The sequence below is a fragment of the Ptychodera flava genome, chromosome 18, assembly GCF_041260155.1.
Source record: "Ptychodera flava strain L36383 chromosome 18, AS_Pfla_20210202, whole genome shotgun sequence".
NCBI lineage: Eukaryota > Metazoa > Hemichordata > Enteropneusta > Ptychoderidae > Ptychodera > Ptychodera flava.
The window spans coordinates 23,958,457-23,977,403 of NC_091945.1; the positions used below are offsets into that span (position 1 = coordinate 23,958,457).

The following is an 18,947-nucleotide window of genomic DNA, read 5'->3' on the forward strand; positions in this document are numbered from 1 at the left end:
GGCGCCCTTCTCAATCCCAGGTTCTCGCATTAGCGAATGTATCAACAGTCCATTAACAGTATGTCATTCTTTTGTTTTCCATTGAACATTTCATCAAGTAAATAGTATTTATATTAGATAAATCTGATAATTGAGTGGGGGCTTTAACTAACTAACTGTATATATACATACACCAAAACTTGCTTGTATCTTCTCAGAGGGGTAATGTGCTCGATGCAGGGTTGCAGAGCAATATTACAATAAAAATGAAGTCACATCAAGCATGTTATGTATGTATTATATATATATATATATATATATATATATATATATATATATATATATATGTGTGTGTGTGTGTGTGTGTGTGTGTGTGTGTGTGTGTGTGTGTGTGTGTTTGTGTATATGTATATGTATAGTATATATATATATATATATATATATATATATATATATATATATATATATATTATATATATATATATATATATATATATTGTACTATGACAACAAGATTTTGTACAGCCACATATACAGATGACAAATAGATTGCATCCTACCGATTTTGACGATAGGTATTCCATGCCTTTGGTTACATCCAGGGCAAATTTTACAAGCCTCTCACTTGACAAACCCTTTTGATGTTCTCTGAGATATTTCACAAGATCTCCGTTGGGAGCAAATTCAAAAACTAATAATTTAGGATCTGTATGGAAAAAACAGCAATAGGTATATTCTAATAGATATTACGATAACCTTGTATAAAAGGAATTTTGAGATGAAAAGAATACACATTAATACCCATTAGGGACGATTCAGAATTTACTTCCAGGGGGGGTGGAGGATTTTCAGGGGGGGGGGCACCCATTTTTCCCAAGAAAATTTAGGGGGGCCAGACAAAAATACCACAATCTTTTAGGGGGCAAAAAAAAAACATCAATTCAATATTTGCCCAGAATTTCTGATCTCTACAAAAGAGAACCATAGACGCTACCTGGGTGACAGATAAACTCAACATGTTTAGTTAAACTCCTTTAGCTGCCAAATTCGGTAATATTCACAGTGTTTGTTTTATGCATCTACTGCAGTATCTTGTTCTCCTCCCTGAAGCGTTATGAAATGTCCAGTATTTAGCATGTCAATACAAACCATACAGTGAACAGTCAGGATTTTATCTAAAGAGATCTCAGATCCAGCACTAGAATTCATTTATCAACAATAACAATGGTCATTTATGTTCACACTGGTATGTTGCTAAATACAGCATTGGGTGTTCTATGTAGTGATAGAATAACAAACAAATGCTGATACACAGAGATGAACATTGAACAAATGCTAAAAATTACAGCAAATGTCTTTTTAAGGTTGGGTTTACCTTGTAGCTTGTAAAGCAGTTGAAAGTTGCATGATAAAGAAGTGTTAATTTATGCAAATGTATGCAAATCACCTGATTTCTTGGCTTCTTTTGCCTCCCAATTTCAAAATTTCCAAAGAATTTAACTCCACTCCGGCTGGGTCAAATTTTCTGAAATTTCACATTATGTTTTTTAAATGCTATATAACACAACAACTATCAATTGGTTTTGTTTGGCAATAAAGCTCTTACATTTTTAATAAGAGGCATTTTGAATAAGAGGCATTTTAATTTTGCTGATCATGATTTTAATCAATTATTAGAGTGTCAGTCTTAAAAACCCCTACAATTTTAAAATGAGGATGGATAATGCCAAATAAAATAGTTGTTTTTCTACATGAATACTCTCCTTTCATGTCAAATATTACATTTCAGAAAATTTACAAAAGGGTTGATTTTCCAATAATCCTGTATGTGCATCCAGAAGATCATGTGGCACTGCGCCAATGCTATGTGTCGGATTGTTGAAATATTGTGTACACAAGAAATTTGCTGTAGTCCAAGAAGTGATCTCAGTGTGTATGAGGCTAGGAGAAATGTGGATAGGCTTACACATTGTGTATTGATGCTAATACTTATGTGTCCCATTCATTCTGATATGTATAATCAAAGATTTCACAGTGGCGGCTGGCAGAAAAGGCAAAAAAACAAATTAACATGTATTGTTTCGTGTCATCTGAAAACATGCGCATCATGACTATTTTAAAATTAAAGTTTGTTAAAAAAATTTGAAATATGAATGCTCTGTCAATTTTGAAAAATACTGCTGACAAAATGTGAATTTTGACTTGCACAGGGTTGTCTGCATTTTAATATGAACATTGGATTGTGAATGGAATGAGCAGAATAACATGTGAATTCATGTTTTGGATAAGGTGTTTTGTCCAAGAAATGTTCTAAAATATTCCTCAGCATTGTTGCTTTCAGTGGCAGCTACTTGGTTTTATGACAACCAAATTAGAAAAAAAGAGAAAATTAAAAACAAGTTGGCTTTCACCAATTTTAATTCCTAATGTTTAAAACTTTCACCGTGAGTCTGCAAATATTCAGCATCATCAAATGAAAATGTATGCTGAACGTGTGCATGTACATGTACATCTCACTTTCCAGAAATATCTGGATATCTGCAAATGAGATGTACCATTAAACTTCAAGATATATATCACTTTGCCAATTATCTGCTCCCTGATTTTCTGTTCACCATTTCTAACTGACATCTTTGCTTGTCTTTGTGTGCATCATATGTATCAGTGAGACATAACGAAAAAAGTATTCATATTTAGTAATTAACTTTTCTTCAGAAATTTACAACCAGATATGTTTATTGCTACCCTTTCCAAAGTGTGCCACTTGCAGTCCCTGCAAATCATTCTTTTTATAGTCACATAACCCTGAAATGATTTGTTATCGATTAATGTCCACTAGGCCCTACAGTTCCTGCAACTTGTTAGACTAGATATGTCTATAATGTACCGTATAAGCATGCATGTATATATTAGGGGGGGGCCATGGAAAAAAAACAGGAAAGATGAGGGGGGGCCATAGATTTTTTCTATAATTTACTAGGGGGGGCCATGGAAAAATCACCGAGAAAATAGAAAATCCTCCACCCTTCCCCTGGAAGTAAATTCTGAATCGTCCTTGTAACCTTCAAAGCCATCTTTCGAATGACAAGTTCAAAGTTTTATATGCTTCGCGGGCAATAACCTAGGTTGTCGATAAGGGTTTTTCACCTCTAACAAAGTCTGTTATGCAATATTTTTACATAATAAATGGTTCTTTTTAGCAAGGACAGCTTAACCAGATATATTCCTGAATGATTGTAGCTTAATATTGGTATGTGTCAGTCAAATTCAGTCGGATGGCCAAATTTGTGAATATGTAAATGTCATTTTATATACCAAAGTAACAACTGTTCAATAGTTTCTTTGGCCACTGATGCAGGTTTTAGCTTTTCGTGCATTCACGAAGCAAACCCTCTGTGGCTCTATACTTGTAAGCAAACGAAAGCGCTTTTTAGGCAAATACGTTTAAAAGTGTCAAAAAAGATATCAGAGCTTTCTATGTCAGAGGTATATAAGACATAGGTTCCTGGACATTATGAACAAAATCACCTGCCCAGCTTTACCTTCCGAAAAAGACAACTAAACGCGATATGATGTTAAAATGTACTGGCCATTACTATATTTTTATTTTATAGTATGGGCATTCATGGCCTGAAATAAAAATTAATAATACTAAAAAAATAAAATATATTTTGATTGCACACAACAGAATTTATACTAAAACATAGTCAAAACTCTCCTCACAGAATCAAAACACCTGTTAAGAGTTCAGACGTCATTTTTTTAGTAAAAAATGCTCCGTGTCACTTTTACACGTAAGGGTATATTCCTCGCTATCTATAAATCAGTTTGGTTTATTTTGTAACATCCCTTACCTCCAGTCGTACAGTATCCCAGCAAGGTGATGACATTTTGGTGTTGCTTCAGGGAAGTTAACACTTTCAACTCTTTTCTAAATGATTCTGTATTGTCGACATCTTCATAAGGATAAAAAGAATTGAGAAATGTATGTTCATAAGTTTCAGTTATGAATTAATTTCCTAAAACCAAAATCATGAAAAAGACAAGAAATAAACTCCTCTTACCATAAAAGTTCCTAAGAGATTTTACAGCAACTTTGACGGCTACGCGCTGTCCGCCAATATTTCGGTGCAACAGAGCTCTGTTAACTAATCCATAGTGACCCCCACCAAGTTGTTCTTTGTTTTCTAGCTCGTCCCGTTGAAGTTCTCTCGCCGGAAGAAAGCGTGACAGGTTCTACGCAACCAAAACACAAGCAGTTAAGCTTACAAATTGTACGAAGAAAAAGTTAAAAATAATAATCACTGCATACACTGCCACATTAATAGCTATATTTGAATGCAATGGTGATTACAGATCAGGATGAACAGGTTCTGCCAAATATCTTGGATTTATTTTTTAAGATATTGATTGATTGATTGATTGATTGATTGATTGATTGATTGATTCATTGATTGATCGATCGATCGATCGATCGATCGATCGATTGATTGATTGATTGATTGATTGATTGATTGATTGATTGATTGATTGATTGATTGATTGATTGATTGATTGGTTGTTGATTGGTTGTTGATTAGTTGATTTTATTTAGTTTGTTGGTTGGTTGCTTAGTTGGTTAGTCGGTCAGTCAGTCTGTCCGTCAGTCAGTCAGTTATATGGTCAGTTAGTTGGTGAGTTAGTTAGTTAGTTTATTACTTAGTTACTTAGTTAGTTAGTTAGTTAAAGCAAGAATGTAACAAGGAAGCTCGCACCTTTGTCATAGCGATTTCAGAATTTCGAATATTTCCTCCTTCAATGATTGGGCTTGAAGGAGAAAGTGTTTCCATATCGATTGCATGGTCAGAGGATATCAGTGCGTTGTCGTACGGGTTTGTTACTTGGGATCCTTCACGATTCAAAGCTTTGAGAGACACAGATCGTTTCATGGATCTATAAATGACAGAAATTTAACAGGTGAAGCTATTTCGTTCGTTTAAATGTAAAAGAAACAAGTCGAAGATCATATTGTCACTATTGGACACAGTCTGACATCAAAGTGGGTCAAATAATCAGTATCATTCAACTTGAAGATAGAAAATGCCACTGACAATAGGATTGTCTTGACCAAGTGGTGGAACAAGATGCATGGAATAGGTAAGCGTACCCTGCTATTATGGTGCACCCGTCAAGATTGACCCGTACTGACAAATTTCGTGTTATTCTGCAATGGAGCCGAATATTATTGTAAGTATAGACCAGGCAGGAACGCTGTCACTCATCTTTTTAGAACTAATACGTGAACAAGTGTTTTACTTGACTGCATAGGATACTATAGTGTTTGTACGTGAACCGAACACGAGACATTCAATGAACGCAGTGAATACATTCTAATCAAAGTTCGTAACATTCGTAGAATACTTGGCACCCCTTATCGACACAGAACGAAACAGAGATACAGCCCGAACAACGAATGAAAACCAAGTACCATACGCTTTACATTCCAAAGAGAGAGTTCCACCCAAATTAGCTTCGATATTTTGTAAACACTACCGTATGATGGCGTCTTTACCATACTATTCAATTACAATGAGCAATTGTTCGAGCTAGCATTATCACTTTAAAGCACAAAACTGAGCAGCAGTTTAAATCAAAATTGTAATATAACGGTGATGAAAAACCTTTACCTTTTCAACTCCAGCATTACGACAACGAAGGCTATCACTAGTATCAAATGTAGAGCAAGTGTGACCGCAAGTAAAACAATGGTCCATATTGGTATGGATTGGTCGCTGCAGCCGTCGTCTTCCATCGATTTTCATTTCCTTGACTGGTAGTAAGCACGGCCCATTTCGATTTGAGCTTGTCATCTAAAGGACTTAAATACGGAACGCAAACGAAATAATAGCAAGCGGTGAATGATCTCTTGTGCGTCAACTTTCCACAAACATTTTAAAAAACATTATCTTTGACATGAAAAATATGATGAAGGGAACATATACGTACATTCGTGGATGGGCAAGTCGATGGATGGATGGATGGATGGATGGATGGATGGATGGATGGATGGAGGGAGGGAGGGAAGGAGGGAGGGAGGGAGGATGGATAGACGGGTGGACGATTCATTTTTCCTTTCTGTCGTAAATGTAGTTGATCCAGGGGTAGTTATGATATTTTTTCAGAACTTCACTAAATCATAAACAAGCTTATAAAATTGATAAAAGGAGAGCGTGAAGTTCGATGTAAGAAGAATATTACAAAAACTACGCACGACTACAATTTATAAACTGTAAAACTCACTTTGCTAGAATATCCTCCCCAGCCACAACGGCATGCGTCTGTGGATAGGTACATGTGTACCAAATATCGGTTCTGACAAAAAGATGCAAAACATATATTATTGTTACTTACAATGATTTTACACTTGGACTCAGTAATTCAACAAAAACTAAGGGCATAGTTTTCCTTCTAGCAAACTGGTATCATAAAATGAAGACTCGTGTAACACATCACTACAGTGTTATGTCCGAGATTCTGCAAAATCTGACTTTTGTTTGGACAGACTCAAAAGGTTATCAGATGAATCGGTAGACTATCATTTCTCATTATCGTCAATGACAAGATGGTAAAACGAAGCGATGTGCAGTGTTTCCCAACGCGTTTGGTCAAGAAAATGACCAAAAGAATCCTCTGTTTAAAGAAGTACTGAAAAGTGTGTCACTATTACGAAAACAATGTAAAAAAAAGTTTGAAGTTTTTAACGATTTAAAAAACAGTAAATGGGATCTGCAACGGGGACACTTGTACCAAAAGTGGCAAAAATTTTAACCGCCCACAAGGTGACACAATTTACCGGACGATTCCACTATACGATGGTGGTCAAACGCGTGTTTGATAAGCTCTGTAGATGTAGAACTGACATGCTGAGAAAGATCTAACAAGTAGCGGTATACTTACTCATCTACAACTATTTGCCGCTCGTCAGATAAACTTGGACCAATATCTATAATTGCGACGTTCAATCCAAGCTGTTCTTCAAGGTCTCTGTGTCAAAGAGGAATAAGGTAACATTTAAACGTAGGTTCCTCGGAAGTGCTCCCAAAGGTCGTATGGGACCCATACGACAAATCCAGACATTATATGTAAGGTGCGTTGCTAAATCGTAAACTGTAAATGTTGCACCTATATAGACGAGCTGCATCTAGGCGTTTTGTATGAATACATTGTTCTTCAACAAGAAAGTCGCACAGGCGCAATTCTGAAGTCTTCCCTTTAAGCTTACCATCAGCATGATTTCAAGCCCTGCCTTTTGGTTTCTTCCAAAGCGAAATACAAGAAATTATAATGCGACTATTCATGCACATATCTATACGATTCTACTGACTCCATCCTTCAATAAAACTGTAAATTTAAACTAACCTGACAAGTTCTTGGGAATGCACTTTCATGTAAGCGTTGGGTAATAAAGTAGTCAAAACAATCACATTTTGGATACTTGTTGTCATAATCTGATGACCCAAACAATAAAAAAAACACGAATTTATACTATTAAGAAGATATGCATACGAAGGTGACATTAAACCTTAATACACTGTTAAGGAATTGGGGTGTTTTTCCCCTTGAGTAGTCGACTCTTATAAAAGTCTTCAACACTACTTTACATCTAAGTTCATTGTCTATACAAAGTCAACATAATTAGATTAAGTACAGGCAAACTAAAACTTGTTACACTGGTGACTTATTGACCGTCATTTTGAATTTCAAGTGTTGGTAAATATTGGAAAATTTGATTGTCTAATACCACATTTTGCACGATGACTCCTAAATATTTATTCTTGATCTTGAAAGAATCGTTTAGGTATCCTTACGTAAAGTTGGAGTAAAATTTTAAGCCTTTCAATGTCAAGGTGTGGGCGGCCTTAAAATTAATGAGATTGATTGCTGAAACGAGTGAGGAAAGTGATATAATGGATGCGAGTGACACATTCTTTGACTTCAGTTAAAACAGTAGTTTCTTCATCTTACTTTCACGTTCGTATCCCGAAGAGAGGAAAGGCCATTACCAAAATCATCCGTAGCCTTCACAGTGAACTCAAACGTTGAAAGTTTATTGTTGTCTAATAGTTCAGCCAAGTAGATGCCACCCGACCATTTCTCTATTGCTAATTGGCTTTGACTCCCTTCCACCTCGTACAGCAATGCGCTGTTGTTTCCAATGTCGGCATCATCAGCCTTTAAATTAGTGAAAATTGTAAATCGTATACAGGTGTGAATAACAGTGGTCTATTCAAGGTATCAAAAGACGCGAATCTTAGCACTTCAAAGTGGCGACCAACAGCAAAGTACTGGGCAAAAATTATGTAGCTATAGTGATTTGAAATCAGTGATATCTTACACGGAAATCTGAGTGTTGAATATAAATCACGGCCTTCAATTCCCTTCGAAATAACATAAAGTTTTCAATAGCTATATCAATACTGATTCCAGCGTACTTCTCAGCAGAAAGAGACTTGCTCATATTTTCTCTAGTAACTTTGGGGAGTCGGTGTTTCACTCGGTCAATTAAAATGCCTGAAATTTTCATTCTTTCAATCCCAACTATTTGTTGGTTAATCGACAAAACGCCAGCGCGTATTGATATTCTATACATTTTCAATGAAACGTCATATGCATAAACTATCTTTACCATGACTTCAATGATTTTTGTTCCTAGAAGAATATCATAGTAAATACCCATGGCGTAAGTATCTTTTTGAAATATTGGCTTGTTGTCGTTGATGTCTTCAACCTGTATAAACACGCATAGTTCGCTCGAGCGAATGTCCTGGCAATAGTCTAGTCAAGAAAAAAGGCAAATCTTTACGTGAGTACAAGGCAAATAATCTCAAATCTACAACTCTTAAAAATTACGACCTGTCTATAGTATAGAACCTTACCTGGTGTCATAGTGACCATAGGTGTCCCGTCATGCATATGGGTACCACTTGCACCATGGTTGTTGAAGAGTGCATTGACGAGTAAATGATACTCTGCAATCTCCTCTCTGTCAAGTTTAACGTTGTTGCAAATCACTCCCGTATCATTTATCGTAAAGTGATCTACAAAATACGAGTATCAGATGAGAAATGTATGTATAATTTGCACAGTAGGAAAGATATGTATACTGAGCAGCTTTCTTGTAATACATAGTTTTGTACAGAATGCTCAGAACTTTCCATCTTTCCACAATATACGTATACATTATGCAGGGCAAAAGCGTGTGTACTGTAAGTAGTCGCCTCTAATATTGGGTTACTTGATAGTAATATGCCTTCAAGCAATGTTTCTTATAACAATGTAAGGCTTCATCACTTGATAAGAAGCCACAAAGTTGAATCCTTTTATAGACATTTGTAGTCCAGTTATTTGATATTTTGATCGTTTCAAAATGATATAATACGAAACATAATTATGAGGTGAACATTTTATTTTGTCGTCAAGGGCGAACAAATGTGTGACTTGTAAATGTCAATTATAATTTGGTCGATTGTCAATGTTGTACAGAAAAATAAAAACAAAAACTCACTTCACTAGATACATCAATGCATCACACAGTAACCGCACTGAATCTACTTTTGATACATGTACATTTGCCCCATTGGTATCCTCACAAGCAACATTGGGTATGATGCCTTCATATAAGTTGCAAATATGCTGGCTTAACAGTTTTAGACTTTGCCGATTCAATTATATTGTGCTATTAATCAATGCACTGTACGGAGTGTGAAAAGAGATACAACATGATCACTGACCGTTTTCGTCACCTCCAATAATCCTGTACTTAACCGATCCATTGCCCGGTCCATTGTATATCGCCTGTGGTATTCCTTCGCACCAGGATTGTGCTGGTTCGCCTTCGACGGGTTTGGTAGTCATACTGTAGAAAGTGTATTGAAAGTCAATATTTTTCAATCTCCAAAGGTTTCTTACTTTGAATTTTCATCAAGAATGCGCCGTTTCAACTATTTTATTTTGTTTTGAGGCAAAATGCACGTTTGTACTCATAATGTCATGTCAAAATGTCAAATATTCAGCTTGTCAACACTGCCCGTATATGTACAACGTCTAACGTGATTGTTTAAGAAGGAGAAGAGCAATGTTCAAATGGTGAGAGGTCGAGTCATAATGGAGTTATGCATTACAATAGCTTTCCTTCTCGCACTAGCTTTATGTAATAGACAATTGGATTATGTATGGATAAGATGCATATGACTTTTGTAATCAGGCTTCACGTCAATATACATACATACATACATACATACATACATACATACATACATACATACATACATACATACATACATACATACATATATATATATATATATATATATATATATATATATATATATATATATATATATATAAAACACCTTTTTTCTAACCTGTAAAACTGTTCTGACGCATTAAATACTGGCTGGCTCCACACTAATACTTTGACGAGGGTTTCGTTATCCTTACTCCTACATCCGTCATCAGTTGCCCTCACAATAAACTATAAATGACGGAGAACATGGTGCTAGTCAATGATGAAGTTATAAGATATAATTCGTTTCAGATCGTTAGTAGAATGTGTGGGGGTAATGTAAAGGATAAACCGTAAGAGTATGGAGCATTTCATGCACAGCATAACAAGACGAGAATGTCCGTCAATTCAGAGCTTGCTCTAAGAAGAACATGTTACGATTTCGATTGCCGTGTGACGAGATTTGGTACTGAACTATCCTTACTATCAAAATGTTTTGTTAACTGATAGAACTTTCATCTATTTGAATCCACTTGGCGACAGAGTCTAATTTACCGTAGAGTGTGTGAACAAACAAGTCACGACCCAAATCATTGAGGGTCATCATCGCTAACTATTAAAATTGCAAGTAACCACAGGAAATATAAAAACATGCGTTCCTCTTGCGATGGTAAGTGCCCCATGTTAAATTCTTAAGATAACACCAGACTACCCAACCACCCCTAATTATACTGGTGATGCATTCGTTTTTATCTCATAGATAAGTGAATTCCAACTTCCCGGTTCAGTATCATCAAAGTGCATGGCAAGAAACACGTGCCCCTTGTACGGATCAACAGCAAAATGGCTGAGAGCTGTTGTGCCGTCATGCGGATGTAGACTGTAGCGTACGTTAGCATTACGCGTTCCCTTGATTAATGAAATGATGGGACGTAAGAATATAAAGACGTTTTCTGAAAGTCGGTTGGTATGACGTTTCATCGTTGTCAGCAAACCGGAAACACGAGGAGCCGCAAAGGCAGGATGTGCTAACTCCTCTATTAACATCTGAACTCGTTTCTTTGGTTTATGCATTGGGTGTAGAATATCCTTTTCTTTGGTTAAAGAATTTTGCACTGAGTTTTGCAACAATTGTTTGTATGTTTGTAAGAATTTTGAATATGTAAATGAATGCGAGTGACTTAGATTTTAGGACTTCGGATTGGTTCGTTACTTCTTTGAATTATTACAATGTACGTCATGATTTGACAATTTGCACTTTACGGAATGATTGCTTAGTTTTGATTAGTCTTGTTAGTCATTTTTGCCTCCAACGTTAATTTTACATCGCATAATTAGTTAATTCATCGATGTGCTTTATGCGACGTTGTTTCAAATTAATGACACATTATTCTAGTCTCGCTCATGTTTTGGTACTGTCCTCCTCACTGCTTCGGTTTCTCTTTCTGTACACATGGTCAGGTTTGTATTGGAAAATGGTTTTCGGTGTGTTCATTCATAACCTGAGGCTCTTCACCGTTTGCTAAGCACTTTATATACACATGCAAATATTATGGTTATTATACGTCGGAAACGGTACACTAATTACTTGGTAATCCTCATATTGTATCCATCTTTTATCTTATGAAGTATTTCGAGAAACGTTTAGCAGCTAAGCCGACGGAATGTTTGCTCTGACATAAAGCAGGAATGATGTTGATTGATTTTTAACAATTATCTGGAGGCTTCCATAATTTCATGAGCTTTTTCAAAGATATCGATCTTAAGACAATGTGTAATAAAAAACATCGAACAGCATAATAGCAATGAATTCCTAGCAACAAACGTATACGGCGGTAAATTTGAATTCGGATTCTGTATATCAGAATTGCAAATAATCTGTAGATAGGGCGTGATGTACGACTTATTACAGACATGAGCGACATGCCTAAGCGAATTTCCATAATTGACTATGTTAAAATGCTACAAAACTGACAACACGTGATTTACTTAATGATACTGTAATTCTTGTATGAGATATATGACACATTACTTTATACACATTTGAGTTAAAAATAATCTTATTTTGACTCTTTCTCTCAGTGATATGTCCTAATGTTGGACTCACCGGATCATCATCGTCGAAGGCCAGTACCTTCAGAACATGATGTCCCACTGTGGCTGTGATCGGGATATCGCCCTCATAAGGTTGGCTGACAAAGAAGGGTGTATAAAGGTTCTCACAGTCCGTGCAGTTGTTCATCAAAGGTAGTGTTTCCTCAAGCAAACCTTCTGAAACGTACAGGTAAAGAGGTGACTTAAATAAAACTATATGTTTCTCATTATAAGAAAATGCTATTGTCCTTTTCAAACTTTATCTAAAATGTTATTCATTATTCCTTAATATGGCATTAAAGTGGGTACATTTTACAAGATTCTACAAATGCTATAATTAAAGCCCAAATAGCTGCGAATTTTATGCATTATTTTCATGATTTCATTTTCAAACCAAAAATGGCTCGTCTAAATATGCTTACTGTATACATGTTTAGAAGTACCACTGCTCATTGATTTGTACCATGCCTACGCGTTTTACAGGTTAAATAATAAACAGGTACCACACTCATAAAAAGTACAAAAATGCAGTATTTTCTACACATACACATCGGTATCATAAAGGAAACAAGCATGATGCCATTTATTTGAATGCAAAACACACGATGGCCAACATTTTGTTGTTGTAATCTTTATTTTTTCTGTCACATGATGAGATTTTGAAATTGCACGAAATCTAAAATGTTGTTAAAATGTTTGAATTTACATGCCACTTTCGACACTTATGACATTGTTATAAACTTTTTCAGTCTTTAGTGCATGGATCAAAGACAGCTCTTGGAAAACTGAGGATATTTTGAGATCGGTTAATTACACATTCACAGCTATTTGGGCTTTAGGATTAGATTTGCATTCCGTCTACTGATGCGGAATGCAAAAGATAATCCTGTTATATGTATTTGATTTTCAGATATCTATGCTTTAAAACTCAGAACGAAAGCTCTAAGCTCAGACAATACCTCCCTTCACTTTGGAGAGTCTCCGTGCATTTGGCCATTCGCTTTTCAGGACCAGTAAAGTTATTGAAAGGCATTAGGGTCAGAAGTGTCATTAATTCAGGGTAGTCGATAATAATTCGAGAGTTTGCAGAAATCAGTTCGTTTGGTAGGCTTTTTGAAGGTTGAAAACTGCTAACCGACGGAATAGGAAAGGTCAATCATTTTTATTTGTGTTTTGCTTTTTGAAGAGAGGGATGTTTATGAAATGATTACCTTGAGAACTAACATCGAGAAGGGATGACGTCACCACCAATACCAATATATTCCACATACCTGTATTTAGTAAATCATGTTTTATCCTCAGAAACAAAGTACTGGACGAAAGTTTGCTTATGAAATATGCAAAACATTGAGACAAAACGAAATTGTCAATTGCGGAGACCATGGCAACACATACTTTCTATGACTAAGCATCGCATTAACGACGATTCTGCGGGATGAACTTTACATGGTGGACAGAAAATATATATTGACTTATGGGAAACGTGCAATGAAAGCCAGCATAAATGCGAGAGACACAGTTTAAACTGCAAAAGGTTGCTTCTGCTCATTTAAACATTTCCTACAAGGTCACCATCAAAAAAGTTACGTCATCTAAGAGTTTATTATTAATACTTTTTCATGATATTGTTGGCATAACTTCCTTCACTTCGCCGAAAAGACCAATGCAACTGCTGTTAAAAAATTCTAAAAACTTTCGACGCACTGTGTAATCTCATGCGGTAGACATACGGTTTCCATTTCAACAAGGGGGTCAAGCGCAGTGTCTAGCCTCAAAAGTCATCTGATGAAATGATATTTTCACAGACTACGACAATAATAATCTGAACAATATAAACACATGAGTGTAACGCCTGTATATTCCGAAGGAATTACGCCAATAATTTGCGGAAACAACGAACTCGAAGCTGGTCGCGTTACCGTGAATTCCGTAAGCATTGCAACCAGGGTCAGGCGCGACGTTTATAGTGTTCGCGTCGTCGAGATTCAGTCGATGTTTGTCACCACTCGTCTTCGACTCGTGGTGACACGGTCATTACGTCACGAGTATTTTCCTTCGCTGAACGAAGAAAAATATTAGGGAATGATATCTAAATGTTATGACAGAACCCCATGAGCTCGCACAGCATTTTGAGGGATACTGAAGTTATTTTAACGAGTGATGCGGCATATCCTGCGGCAGTACCGCGAGTGAAAGGTAAGCTTACAGAAGGACATGCCGCATCATGAGTTAAAATAACTTCAGTATCCCTCAAAATGCTGTGCAAGCTCATGGGGCTCTGTTATTATTACATATGTTCCTCTAATTTAGCAAAATGCATCGCGAAGTGCACTAATATTACATAAGAAAATCCCAGTGATCCGCCGCCATTACGTTTCTGTATGAGGTCTCTGATTGGTTTGGCTAGCATATGTAAATTCATGAGGTCATTATCTTCGCTCGAGCTCATTCACTCGCCCACGGAAAACAAAACGCTGAAGCAGTACACGTAGATCACAAATCTTAACTTTTATTTCACAAAAAAAACGGAGAAAACTTGCCATTAAATTACATTTGTTAAAGTTAAATAAACAGAGAACACAACATATTATATTTTGCCTTCCATAGAAGCGGCAAAATTTTGAAATTCGGGGATCGTTTCAGTCCGAATCGTCAGAATAAATCACACACGGTCTACGGCGTTTACTTGTACTACTTGGAGAGATACAGGAGCCGATCGACTTGGGACTTCCATCCATCCCAGCAACGTTAAAGTGGAAATTAAAAGTTCCTCCATATATCTGGTTATTGGCAAACAGTTGCATAACTTTAACTTTAATAATCAGACCTAATTTTCAGCGCACCCTGACTTAAATTTAATAAACTTCCTAATTAGATATATATATCTGAATTGACTTGACCAAAGGTGATGAAACTCACTATGTACATTGAAGATACTAATATAACATTATTGAAAATCATTAAGCAGTTTTACTTCAGCCAATTCCTTATTAAAATATTTAATGAACTTTCCTAATTAGGGATATTTATCTGTATTGACTAGACCAAATTTGACGAAACTTGCTATGTACATTAAAGATACTATGATACAACATTGAAAGTCATTAAGCATTTTTACTTTAGCCAATTCCTTATTTGCAAATTTAATGAACTTTCCTAATTAAGGATATTTATCTGTCTTGACTAGACCAAAGCTGACGAATTGCTTTGTACATTAAAGATACTATGATACGATATTATTAAAAGTCATTTAACATTTTTACTTCAGCCAATTCCTAATTTGCATATTTAATGAGAACATTTCAGTCAATTCCTTATTTGCATATTTTAATGAACTTTCCTGATTGGGATATATACTTGGATTAAAATTAATCTGTGGTGAATATTATTCATTATGTTGATCATAACACTCTCAATGAAGTTGCAAACATGTGGCAAAGGTTCAAATTTACACATTACTGCAATATATAATGAAACACGTGAGCATTTTCAGTTCATACCTGGTCAAAATTCAGAAAAGGGTATCAGAAACTTTTTGACATCGGCACATAGTCCACCCCCACCCCCGGTCGAAGAAACTGACCAGTCCCTAAGTAAATTTCAAGTTTCAACAGAGACTTTTTTAATTTAGTGACACAATATCTCATGAAAATAGCAGTTTCTTTTTGCTGGTAATAAATGTGGTAATCCATAGCATAAAATAACAGAAACTTATGACAGTAGTTATTTGTGTGAGTGAGAGTGTACTGTTTTACAGCAATACTTTCATGGTTGCAAGTTTAAAGCCCCACGAGCTGCAACTTTTGGCAGAATTTTCTAAAATTTAGTTACTTTCAAACTAATATTACTCCAAGCAGAAGTACTCACTGACATATCTGAGTACAAGTTACATGAACCTCTGAATTTGAGCACATATGTAAGTTATTACCAGATAAATAATAAAGTGGTGCCACACCCAAATGTGGCCGCCCATGTAAATTTTCAAACAAACAGTGAAACCAGTACATAAACCTATAAGCATTTTTACGGACAACATAATTCCATCCATAGATCTCATGGAACTGAATATACTTCACTGAGACAAGGTATTCTCTATTTTCATTGTAATATTTGAAGTATTGGAAAATTATGACAAATTAAGGTAGAGACACACGTTAGATGATACTTATTTTAAACTCACTTTTTCTCAATAAATTTCACTTTTAGACCCCACACATTATATATTTTCTGTTAGCCCTATATCTCAACATTATAGAAAATATATTTATTTTCCGAAATCACAGTGTTTGTGACCATTTCTCTCAAAAATATGCGTTTTTGAGTTTTTTTACCTAAAAAAAATTAGGTGTTACAGGACTATGGCGACTTGAGATCTTTTAACAGAAATCAACAATTGAGTAGTCTGGGGAAAAAACCGTGTCCCAGATTTTTTCTATTCCCTTTTGTTTCAGCACAATAAGGTGTGAAAGTAACAACTCTGGGTTTTTGAATAAATTACCGGGTTTCGTTCACTTCAGCAAGAATTTCTCTTGTTCTATCAATTTTACCGAAAATCTGGGACACCGTTTTTCCCCAGACTACTCAATTGTTGATTTCTGTTAAAATATCTCAAGTCGCCCTAGTCCTGTAACACCTAATTTTTTTTAGGTAAAACAACTCAAAAACGCATATTTTTGAGAGAAATGGTCACAAACACTGTGATTTCGGAAAATAAACATATTTTTCATAATGTTGAGATATAGGGCTAACAGAAAATATATAATGTGTGGGGTCTAAAAGTGAATTTATTGAGAAAAAGTAAGTTTAAAATAAGTATCATCTAACGTGTGTCTCTACCTTAAAGATTAACTAAACTATGTAAAATTCCTGGCTGTTTTGTAACAAATTATTGTTTCATGACATTGCAAGGTAATATCACTTTTTTGGTAGGAAAAATATCTGAAATTATTGGAAATATTGAACTTGAACAAATTCAATGACTTTGCAGCTCACGGACCTTTAATACTTTTGTTGTTAGTATTCTATTTGACAACTGGTCGGCTTATTTTGTGTTTTGCTCGCTTCATTATTCCTAACTATGGTTTGATTTTGACAAAAAGTCCCTAACAATGGGTCTGTTTTTTGACAATACACATGGGTCGATGTTTCAAACTTGGGCCGCACACACCCCCCCCCCCATATGAAAAATATTGAGAGTACCCCCCCCCCCGGGGAGTCCGGCCGCTTTCGACATCGCCTTCATGAGCATGTAATACCTTGTTGATTCCATACGCTGGTTACGGAACCATATACCTCTGTTGATGGTACCTGGAACGTATTCAATGCCTACATAGAACGGCTACGTGGCAGATTTCATTTTACCAGGTCTTCGCGAAGCGTAGGTCTGTACGCGAGAACGGGACATGTAGGCCTATCTGGTGAAGCCGGGGTAGCGTACGCTTTGGGGGCAAAACTTCGCGTATTGCCAGGTTCCCCTCGGCGAGTCTTTGTGAGCCATTCGTTTTAGATTATATATTCGCTGTTTTCATCTTACCCCAGAGAAATGTCACCCAATTTCATCTGATGGTGCTCATTACTGGCACGAAGACCGAATAGCTTTGTGTTATTCAGCCAGAGGGTATTAAGCTTAAGCAACGACGATGCGGAGAATTGTTCGGCACGTTCCCCTTTCCTGCTGCCTTAGGCTGTTTTCGTTTCGCTGCCAAAGCATGACGACTTGATGCGAACGCTTCGTCACGGATAATGCTAGCACCGTAGTCATTATCACGCAACCACCTTTCAATTGATTTTGGTAGCTAGTCGTCGCCGTTCTTCTTCCTGGTGCCGAGAAAAAATTTCGCGAGGAGGGAATCAAGATCGTACGGTGCTATTTCCGTTAACGTATGTCTCTCTGTCGTCATTGCTGTTTTCAATTCTTCAAATATGGCGACCTCTCGCTTCGTTTTCAAAACAGTGTTCTTGTTTTTGTGGTCGCCCACATAAGCAGCTACTTCGTCCGCCGAGAAACCTACGAACCTCGGTTTCTCGCTTGCCGAACTTGAAGTTTAAGGGCGTTCGACTTCTGGCTCAATCGCTGAAATGTTGCTGTTTTTGACTTCGAAGGCCTGCATTGTCGTTTTGTTCACACTTTCCGTACGTCTGGGTAATAAAATTCTTTTTTAAGTATTCGACGTACATATGATTCACCAGTCGTACTGTTATCCTCTAGCTGTTCCATGAAGGACGAAGTTTGCAGACGACATATTTACAAACAGAAAGTAGTTCCCCAAAAGATGTTGTTTATTAAATTTGTATATCGATGATATCATTTGCATATCGCCTAATAAAAAATACCAGTTTGTCACGCGCGGTATTAATTTGGCAAATTATGATTTTGATCACTTTGTGACCAAATATTGCAATGAATTTGATGTCAGACGAATCCTTTACCGTTATATGTGTACATGTGGAATAAAATGTTAGAAATTACGTTTTTGCAAAGAAAGATACAGGGATTACTTTATTTTTTGCTAATTTGCAAATCAGTTTGAAAAAATACGGGTGTTATTTTTCCAAGTGCAACTTGGAATACGGCAATACATATGTAATGTTTGACAATATTCAATGAGCC

At 36.2% G+C, this 18,947-nt stretch overlaps 1 protein-coding gene across 2 annotated transcripts in view; it reads right to left on the bottom strand.

The window, feature by feature from the left end:
- Positions 1–18,947, bottom strand: part of LOC139117206 (protocadherin-15-like) — a 43,674-nt gene that overhangs the window by 9,676 nt on the left and 15,051 nt on the right. For both annotated transcript variants that reach the window (XM_070680108.1, XM_070680107.1), the window contains 15 exons: positions 13,549–13,608; positions 12,351–12,514; positions 10,383–10,492; positions 9,750–9,874; positions 8,895–9,056; positions 8,645–8,793; positions 7,984–8,190; positions 7,378–7,466; positions 6,916–7,002; positions 6,259–6,330; positions 5,646–5,836; positions 4,734–4,911; positions 4,044–4,215; positions 3,834–3,935; positions 540–685 (listed from right to left, as the gene is read on the bottom strand). In XM_070680108.1, the coding sequence (XP_070536209.1) occupies positions 5,689–5,836; positions 6,259–6,330; positions 6,916–7,002; positions 7,378–7,466; positions 7,984–8,190; positions 8,645–8,793; positions 8,895–9,056; positions 9,750–9,874; positions 10,383–10,492; positions 12,351–12,514; positions 13,549–13,608 (1,373 nt within the window). In that variant the 3' untranslated portion in view covers positions 540–685; positions 3,834–3,935; positions 4,044–4,215; positions 4,734–4,911; positions 5,646–5,688. The remainder of the gene's footprint in view (positions 1–539; positions 686–3,833; positions 3,936–4,043; positions 4,216–4,733; positions 4,912–5,645; positions 5,837–6,258; positions 6,331–6,915; positions 7,003–7,377; positions 7,467–7,983; positions 8,191–8,644; positions 8,794–8,894; positions 9,057–9,749; positions 9,875–10,382; positions 10,493–12,350; positions 12,515–13,548; positions 13,609–18,947) is intronic.